Genomic DNA, 9763 nt, shown 5'->3' with positions numbered 1-9763 from the left:
TGCTGAGTCAGTGTTGAAAGGTCTGGATAAGCTCTGTGGATGCTGTAGCGATTTCAGCCATGATCATACAGAGAATAGCATGCCCCAAGCCAATGCCGAAAGGCACAGGTACAGCAATAACACACTTCCAAGGTGGAAGCATTCATCCTGTTAGATAAAACAACTTCACTCTATGTCTAGGCAACAGGCAACATTATGAGGGATAAATTGCAGCACCAAGGATGAGTGCCATATGCCATCCTGTGCATAGTAGGGGGTATGCTGCCCCTTCTTAGCTGCAAACTGCCTCAAGCAAGCAAAGGCAGAAACAATCCCATCCTTTTTGAGTTCAGCAGCTGGTTCTGGAGCACATGGCCAGGAAAGCTGCCTTGGATAAAGACACGTACCTGAGACACAATATACTGGGAGGAAGGACATCGCTTGCTGTCATTTGACATGGCAAGAAACTTGGTCAGAAGCGATTGGAAGGTACTTCGTGAGCAGCCCCTCTTCCCCATACGCTGGACTTCAGCTTCCCTTAGCTTGTGAGCCAACAGGCTCATGCATTTACTGGCTGGTTTTGCAACTCTGCTGCCGCTAGAGGAAAAGGCAGGAAAGGGACAGAGAAGTAAAGCTGAAAGGTGAGTGGAGGTATACTGTGTTTCACTGCTGAATGATGCCAGATACCCTCTTCTAACCCATGGACCAAAAGACCTACTCTCAGGAAACACCTGCTTTTGCTTTAGACCTCAATCCACTGCCTTCTTTAAAAGCTGCCACAGCCTAAAGCAAGGCATACCAATGGTTAGCTTAAACTCTACCCAAAGTACAAAAATGAAGACATGGTGTGGAGCAAACTTAGGTTACACGGAGAACTGCATTTGTGTTTAAATTCCGCAGCTTAATGTGGCCATAATATCCACCCTCTCCAAAGACCATAGCCTGAACAAGAACTTTCATGGATATATGTCAGGAAATGTAGCCCTGAAATAAGCACTCTAGTCTGCTTTATGCTTAGGCACTGTTACATACAGATTGCTTTTGGGTGGCTAGTTGAGAATGTATTTTCAAAGCAAAATCGGTGCTTCCTTGATGCTGCAAGTCAAGATGTATGGGTATTAGTTATGGCTCCAATTTCCAGTAAGAGTTGTAAAACCAGGAATCCATAGACTGTATCTGTTCTTTTAAACTTCTTGTACTCTGATTCACCTGCCTAAGAGTCCCTAAAGGCCTCTCTTCTTCATTGGAGAGCTTAAGTTGGAGATGTTTGTACATAGAGATGGTTGGTTGTAAATACAGATGGTCTCATGGAGGGCTGTCTTGGCTATTGTGGTCATGAAATAGTTGAATTTAAAATCTTTGGTGATATGAGAAAAACTGTCAGTAAAGCTACTACCCTGGATTTTGGGAGAGCAGACTTTAGGCTGTTCAAGGAACTAGTTAGGTCCCCTGAAAATCTGCTTTTGAGGATATTAGGGTCCATAAATGCTGGTCACTTTTTAAAAGCCTTCTTTCAAGAGCACAGGAGCAGGCAATTCCAGTGTGTCTGAAGTCAAGCGAGGCAGAAGGCTGGCTTGGCTGAATAGGGGTCTCCTGCAACTTAGGCAGAAAGTGTATGGACAGGAGAGCTACAGACATGCTATTTGCCACTATAGGGAGAAAATTTGTATGGCCCAAGCTCAGTTGGAGTTGAAGTTGACCAGTATTGTGGTGGAGAACAAAAAGGGCTTTTTAAAGTATGCTAACAGCAAAAGGAACACTAAAGAAAACATTGGTCCGCTACTTGATAAGGTTGGTCACCTCATCCCCAAATAGGGATGAAGATAAAGCAATGACATTTAATGCTTTTCTTCACCTCTGTCTTTAACACTGACAGTGGGTCCTGGGCTGCCCAGAGCCTTGGGTTGGAGGATGGCAGCTGGGGGAATGACAAGCTCCCAGTTGACTTTCAACTTTTATGGGATTTGCTGCTGGAACTGAATGCCCACCAGACTATGGGGCCCAACAGGATTCATCCCAGGGTACTGAACACTTGGCCAGTGTTGTTGCAAGACGTCTCACTATTATTTAGCAACAGTCTTGGGAATCTGGAGAGCTCCCCGTTGATGGCAAGCTGGCAAATGTCATCCCAGTTTTCAAGAAGGGCAAGAAAGACGACCCTGGAAATCACAGACCTGTCAGTTTCACTCTGGTGCCTGGTAAAATTGTGGAGATTATTCTCGGAATTACTGAAAAAGATTTGAAAGACAATCACCACTTTGATTGCAATGATTGTCTTTCAAGTCTTTTTCAGTAACTCCCAGGATAGTTTGGGACAACCATGAGGCAACGTTGACTTGCCTTGAAAGGCAGTCATCCGTCAAAGCCAGCATGGCTTCATTAAGGGAGTCATGCTTTACTAACTTAGTATCTTTTATGACAAGGTTACCCACCTAGCGTACAAAGAGAAGACAGCAGATATGGAGCTTGTTTTATTTTAGCAAAGCTTTTGATGCTGTCTCACAGTATCCTTCTGGACAACATCCAGCACACACCTAGGTATGCACACAACTATGGGTGAACAATTGGCTGATGGGTTGGGCTCAAAGACTTGCTGTATTTGGGGTAACACCTAGCTCATGGCCAGTCACTACTCTGTTCCCCAGGGCTCAATTTTAGGGCCAGTTCTCTTCAAAGCTTTTATCAATGACCTTGATGCAGTAGCTGAGGACACACTAAGCTTGCTGACAATACTAAATTAGGAGCTGTTGATTCCCTCGAGGGGACAGAGATCTTGATAGACTAGCACACTGAGCAATCACTAACCATACGGAATTTAACAAGAACAAAAGCCAGATTCCACACGTGGAATGGTGTAACACTGGATGTACATATAGACCAGCAACTAGGGTGGAGTACAGTTCTTCACTGAGAGGGTGGTCAGGCTCCCCAGGGAAGTGGTCATGGCCCCAAGCCTGACTGTGTTCAAGATACATTTAGACAATGCTCTTATACATGGTTTAACTTCTAGGTTGCCCTGTGGGCAGTGAGGAGTTGGACTCAATCCTTGAGGGTCCTTTCCCACTCAGGATATTTTGATTCTTACCTCATCCTAAATCTAGTATAAGGCAGCCCAATGAGACAGGGCAAAAGCCAGCCCCTAAAGCATACAAAATTTTGCCTTGGAAACCCAAGCACACAGGAGAGTTTAGTCAGTGGAGGAAGTTTTCTCCTATACTTTTGGCCAGGTAAGCAGAGAAGAAAAAGCCCACGGTGCAACAGTGTAGGTCAGGACACAGTACATACATGCTGCTGTGACACGGAAAAGCAAGTAAACCTGCACTCACCTCTAGCACCTCCAGGCAGCTAAGAAGCCGGCTCTGGTCACCCATGCAGCTATATGAGCATCCCCACCTGCTCATTCTCTCCCCACCCTGTGATTTCTCAGTGAAGAGGAGGATATTTCCCTTGCTCCTTTCCCCACAACATCCTGATTCTGCCTTTGGCCAAATAAAAGCACTGCTCCACCTCCTCCTATGCAAAATAACCTTTTTCTGGCACTAAGCACACTTCGACACAGTATAAATTTTGGGGGTTTTAATTTTTACAAATGTTTGAAAGAATCACTGAGCAGACAGTGACATGAATAGATATTTGAGCAGTGACAGGCACCCAATGAATGACATTTTCCTGAATTCAGTCCCAGGTTCTCTTGGGATCAAGAGTGAAACAAGATTTACTAGAAAAAAAGCCTGGTGCTGATGGCAGCAGAACTCCCTCACTTGGCCAAAAAAAAAAAAAAATTTCTGATTTTATGCTATAGAAATCTAAAAATTAATGATGATTAGAGGTGAATTACTATATCCACATAGGTTAATACCAGTAAGCACCCTTGCCCCCTCCCCAGATTTAACTGGTGGGGTGAGAAAGGGATTACAGCTGCCTAGTGGCAGAGCCCAATCCCATAACTGGATCACCACAGACAGGGCAGGGGCATGAAAACCAAATCTGGCTACTGGATTAACAACTTCAAACTGAGGGTGAACAATGCTAGTGGAGGGAGTTCAAAGCTCCTTGCTCCTATCGTCTGCTGGTCAGCGCCGGTGGTTCTAGGATGCTTTAGTTTCTTTCATTTCTTCCCTTGTTTGAGTAGAAGACTGTCACTGAAAGGCATACAGAAGGGATTCATTAGTCCAGAAAGCACAAGCAAAGCTGAAGTAGACCCTCACTGCAGGCTTGGGGGGGGAGGTGGGATGTCACCCAAGGATCTGGACTTCAAGCCCTTCCTACTAGGTACTTAAGCCTTCTGCAATGAATAAGGCAGAATCTGGTCAAAGGTAAGGACAAAGGATCTTGCAATCAAAAGTCCCACAGAAAAGCCAGCTCTGGCTTCCTTTCTTCATTCTACGCATTCAATGCATTCTATGCAGCTTAAGCTGCATGCTATTAGCTCAGCTGGCACTGCCTGATCCAGTGAACACTGGACAGATGATGCAAAGCCACCAAACTCCTGCCAGCTCTGAAAGCAGGGAATGGGGGTTTCTAGTATGGGCTGGAAAGCTTTTGGAAAGTAACAAGAGCATCTGTCCTAGAGATTATTACCCCAAACCAACACAAATCCCTATGATCATCTAACTGCCTCTTTGCTGTAGATGCAGGATGTCCTGTATACATAGGACAGATCAGAGGACATTCCTCAGTTACTCCTGCCTTCCCCACACAAGGTTCCTTTACAGTACACACACAGAGCTCTAACTACTGAGTATCTCCTGCTAGGTGTAGATGTTTGTGTAGCCCTGGCAAGGAAGGCTTCAAGCTTCACATCACAAATGGGAACTGAGGTAGAGATGGAGTAAACTTCCTGTGGCCAGAAACATCCCAGGCACCAGGCAAACATCAACACCCTCGTTCCACGTACTAACAAAAGGATCAAAATAAACAGTGCCTTACCTTCCTCTGTGTGTCAGGAGATGCAGTGTCGGGGGTGGGGGGAGGAGGAAGAAAAACAAGAGTGAATTGATTAGATTTAACAAAAATCTCAATTTCCACAGTAAATAAGACTGCTCCCTACTTGGCCTGTGTCCTCTGGCATCAGGCTCCTCTCAGATAAAAGATCCTGAGAGAGTTCCAGAAAGGGGATCAGCTTCACAGGCAGGGTGCAGTTAAATCCAGCCCTCTGGCCCCTTTACCTGGTGAAGCCCTCATCCTGCAGGTTCAGTACCAAGTTATCTGCTGTGAGATACACACGGTTTTGTGAGCTGGCAATCTGAAAAAGAAATCCATTACAGAGATGGCATGACAAAATATAAACGCACATGGAGGAATAGCACTAATAAAGACCCATCTTCCCCCTCCAGATACAGCAGTCTTGTTTTATTCACTTAAGATCTTGGTTAAATCAATGCAATTCCCAAAACAATCCTGTAACTTCTTTACTTGCCAACCCAGTGCCATCAGACTTTCTAAAAGAAGTGCTCATTCTGTCTCCCTGCCAGACAGACCTTTGATCCCACACTTATCTGTTCCCTTTTGTCAGCCTGCAGGAAACCAGGAGCTTTTGGTGGCTGCAGCTGAGTGTGGGTGATGGAATCTGCTGTGGATCTGGCCTTGTCATATGGAGAGCATGAACTCCTAGCCTCACATCTAATTGCCGATCACTACAAGCTAAATCTTAAGCCCCACTTGAGCAAAGGAGGGCTGGGCAGGAACAAAGATCAAGACAGGACAGGTCACATTCGCCTTAAATTCATCATGTGGCCACTGGGTGGGGAGGACAACACAAGGACTGCAGAAGGACAAAGGAAGTTCTGTGCCTCACTGCTCACCGTTTTTGAGATGTTTTGAGCAGCTCGGATTTTACGTAGCTTGATATAGCCTGGATTCCTGCTGAGAGCTTCACCAAGGTACAGGAGAGCAAAAGTTAAGGAAAAACCTGCTAAGAGAAGCTGCTTACCCTCAAGGAATTTCTTCCTAAGCCATATTACCAAATATCTTAGCAATCTCTATCCCTAGAAGTTGGGCCTTTGGGCAGGCATATTTTTACTTCCCCAAATCAAAAACAAAGTTATGGATTACAGACACACAGAACCAATAAAAGTTAAACTTTACAATAGGGGGCAAAGGCTCATGGCCTTCTCTGCTCTGACCTGTAACCTCACTCCAGCCAACTGTCAGGAGGGGGAACCCACTGACAAGTGACCTACTTGAAGCTGTCATCTGATAACAGTCTCCTAAGCGTGAGCCCACTGTGACAGATTCTCAGGACTGTCAAGCTCACAAGCCACATCACACAAAATTTCCCAAGGCAGGATATCATCTTGGCAGCTGTAGCTTCCCCTTCAGCCTGAACAATCTTCTGCTTCTGCTCCTGCTTGGCCTTCTCCACCAGGAACTGTGCGCGCTGTGCCTCCTGCTGGGCTGCAGAGTGAATGGCCAAAATAATTCAAAGCAGGTCCCATTTTCTGAGCCCTCCACCAGAACACTACAGCTAAGGCCTGGGGACTCTGCTTCCAAAAGAAACAATAGCACCCTGGAGCGATATCCACAACTAAGAAATGTATCTAAGTGTACTTTACTTTTCCTTAAATAAAATCAACAGCATCCAGACCCTCTAAACATACCTCCCATAGCAAGTGATAGAGTCCCAGTCTGAACAGGAACCCTACAGTCTTGGGAACTCAGTCCCACTGACAGTCTATCCCATTTACCATGACCCAAAGTTTTCTTATAATACTTGTGAAGTAACCTGTCTAGCTCCATTACTAAGAAGACTGAGATTTATAACTCTGTAGCTGTATCAATGCAAAAGTAATGACGCGCTACCCCAAATTCTGCTTCCTTGTTTAATAACTCAACAAAAAGGCAAAGGCGATCCACTCGTTCCAGGCATAAATTGAACTCACCCACTTGCTTAGCCTCCACAGCTGCTGTGTATTCACGACTGAAACTAAGCTCTGTGATAGCCACATCATCCAGGATGAGGCTGAAATCCTTGGCTCTCTCTGTCAGTTCTCGCCTGATGAGCAGAGACACCTGAAACACAAATATAGCAAAAAGAGTACCAAACACAGGCTACTTCTCGCTTTCTGTGCGTTCCAAAAGCAAAGCACAACTGCTCTTTGCAGTTTGTTCACATTGGGCCCAAGAGAGACGTTACCTAAACCAAACCCTGAACGATGGACATGAATACCATCTCTGAATCTGTTGCCTCTAAGTAACACTGCATATCCATAGCTATGTACCGCATTTTCAAAAGTCTGTTACAGCCTATTTATAGTTATTACTTAACTATACTATGTAATTAATAGTGCAAAAATAAAAAACTCTCTTGAAAGTTTTTTTTGTGTTCATATCCTATCACATCTAGGCAGTTCCTACACGTTTTGGCAAGAATTATTTCTCTCTCCATCTTCAATTTGCCATTGTTTGCAATTTGACCTTCTCGTGCTTGTATTCAGATTAAGAAAGTAAAAATTACCACTCCACACTGCTACACATTGTAGATGCATCACATCTCTTAATTACTGGAGCTACTCATCCAGTGTGGCTACTCCACTTTTTTTAGTCTCTTTGGATGAGAGTTGTTGGTAGATCTTTTAACTTATTCTACTCATTTCTGAGTTACCTTTAACTTGCCAGTATCTTTCTCAGGCAGGATGACAAGTCCTGCACCAAATATTGATTTAAATAGAAATTTAAATAGAAATAGAACAGTATCACATCCTTGACCAGCCTAGTGTTTGGTTTTACTTTTATTGCAGCTGCTTCTGAGCAGAATTCTAAAATGATGCCAGAATCCTTTACTGAGTGAACTGCAAGCGCCTAACTACATAAAGTCACTTCATTTTCTTCTGATTATCAACTGCTTCAATGTGCATCACTCCACAGTAACAAACACTAGATAAATATATGACAAGAAGGCAAATTCAGGTCAGTTTGTTCAGAAATTTCAGAGATACCTAAGTCTTCTTTGCTTCCAATAAACCTAAATCCCTTGCAGACATTGTTTCTTTGCTGTCACATCCTCCCTTTACACTCGTTCTCTTTATACAAGATCATTAACAAATCCCTTCAGTGCACAGCATGTGGCCTAGCACAACACCCTGAAGTCCCTGCTTTAATCAGTTCTCACAAGAATACCTGGACGCTTAGTTCTACTCTGCTTTTTCATCATGGATCAGCAAATAGTTAAGAGATGCTTTGTATTTAATCTTTCTGACAACTTATCCTCTTTAGCAGTCCCATGCAGGATCTCCTCTAAAGCCTTTTAAAAGATCAGCAACTTCTCTCTCTCAGGTGTAATAGGCAACAGATATTCTCAGAATCCCTGGCAAATTATCAGAACACAATCTTTCAGGTATGGGCTTTTATAAGCTCGGTATTTCTATTATTTTGTAACCTGCCCAGATTACTTTCTAGCCTTTTTCTAAACAGAAATATTTGCTATCTTTCTGTAGCACCTGTTACTGAAAGTTACTGCTTTCTTAACTGCTGATCCACATCCTTTAAAACTGTTTACTTTGCTCTGACAGCTCCTCTGAGACCCATGAAGCACCAGCTAATCATTTTTTTAAAGCCAGTTCTCTCATTACCCATAGACTACAATGTAAATCAGCTCCCTCTCCCCCATCATTACATTATGGTAAAGTTTGGAATCCAATTTTCTTCTGAGAAGCTAGTGGTACAGCCTTAGCGTTTGTATATGAATTGGAATCAAACTCTAAGCAGGATAAGGTTCCACGTCCTTTCCATTTGGATGCACCATCTACCAGCCTAATATATTTATCCTCCATCTGTTATAACATTCACCATATCCAGAGTTTAGTCGTTTCTCTGCAATCTGACTGTAAGTCGCCTCCAGAAAAGTTCACCTGGGCTCTCTGAGTGATGAGCTGTGAAGCGTTAAACTTGGCTACCACACTCTTAAGCACTTCGTTAACGATGGAAGGCAGGACTCGCTCCTCGTAGTCCAGGCCCAGGCGCTGGTACATGCTGGGCAGCTCTGCAGCATTGGGGCGTGTGAGAACACGCAGGGAAATGTTCACCATCTGCAAATCTGAACAGAAGAATAACATATGAGCAGGGCCAGGGCCGCGGCCGGGCTCCTGCCCCCTCCCACCCCACGGATGCTGCCTGGGCCTGGGGCTCCGGCCCGTGGGGTCGCTCTCACCTTTGGAGCCGGTGGGAGAGGAGATCTTCCGCGGCCGGGCTCGAATGTCGTAGATGATGGGGTACTGGAACCAGGGGATCCTGCCCGGGGGGAAGGCCCGTCAGGCGGGGCGGCCGGGGCAGCCGCAGCGGCCAGGGCCGGGCCAGCCTGGCCAGGCTCGGGCCAGCCTGGCCAGGCTCGGGGGCGGGGAAGCTAGTCCCTACCTGAAGTGCAGCCCCTCGGCAAGGATGGTGTCCTGCTGGACGCCGCCGATGCGGTTGAAGAAGATGGCCCGCTGCCCACCTTCCACTGCGGGGAGAAGCGGCATGGTCAGGGCGGGCGGCGGAGGGGCCGGGCGCGGGGGGGCGGTGGGCACTCACCGATGAAGACAGACTCGCGGACACCGTAGGCCAGGGCGCCGGCGCCCAGCAGCAGCTTGAGGGCGGTACCGACGCCGCGCGGCCCTGCCGGCAGCCGCCCCGCCAGGTCCTTCAGGTTCTGCGCCATGGCCCCGCCGCGCGCCCCGACGGGAAGGACACCGGAAGCTACTGCCACCGGTAAGGCGCTCCGGCGGGAAACCGCGGCGCGGGAGACACCACCACCCCCTTCCCGCCACCGCCGCCGCCTTCCGGTGTAGCCTCACTGTCCTCCGGAAGT

General features: G+C 46.3%; 1 protein-coding gene across 1 annotated transcript; it reads right to left on the bottom strand.

Moving 5' to 3' along the window:
* Positions 1-5143: 5143 nt before the first annotated feature.
* Positions 5144-9613, bottom strand: PHB2 (prohibitin 2). Its single transcript, XM_064442330.1, has 7 exons — positions 9487-9613; positions 9331-9415; positions 9128-9207; positions 8829-9013; positions 6861-6990; positions 6236-6375; positions 5144-5224 (listed from the first exon to the last, which is right to left on the bottom strand). The coding sequence occupies exons 1-7, from the start codon at positions 9611-9613 to the stop codon at positions 5144-5146; spliced, it is 828 nt and encodes a 275-aa protein (XP_064298400.1).
* Between the last annotated feature and the right edge of the window lie 150 nt (positions 9614-9763).

The sequence above is a fragment of the Phalacrocorax carbo genome, chromosome 1 (genome assembly GCF_963921805.1).
Source record: "Phalacrocorax carbo chromosome 1, bPhaCar2.1, whole genome shotgun sequence".
NCBI lineage: Eukaryota > Metazoa > Chordata > Aves > Suliformes > Phalacrocoracidae > Phalacrocorax > Phalacrocorax carbo.
This window is presented reverse-complemented; position numbering and strand designations above follow the sequence as displayed.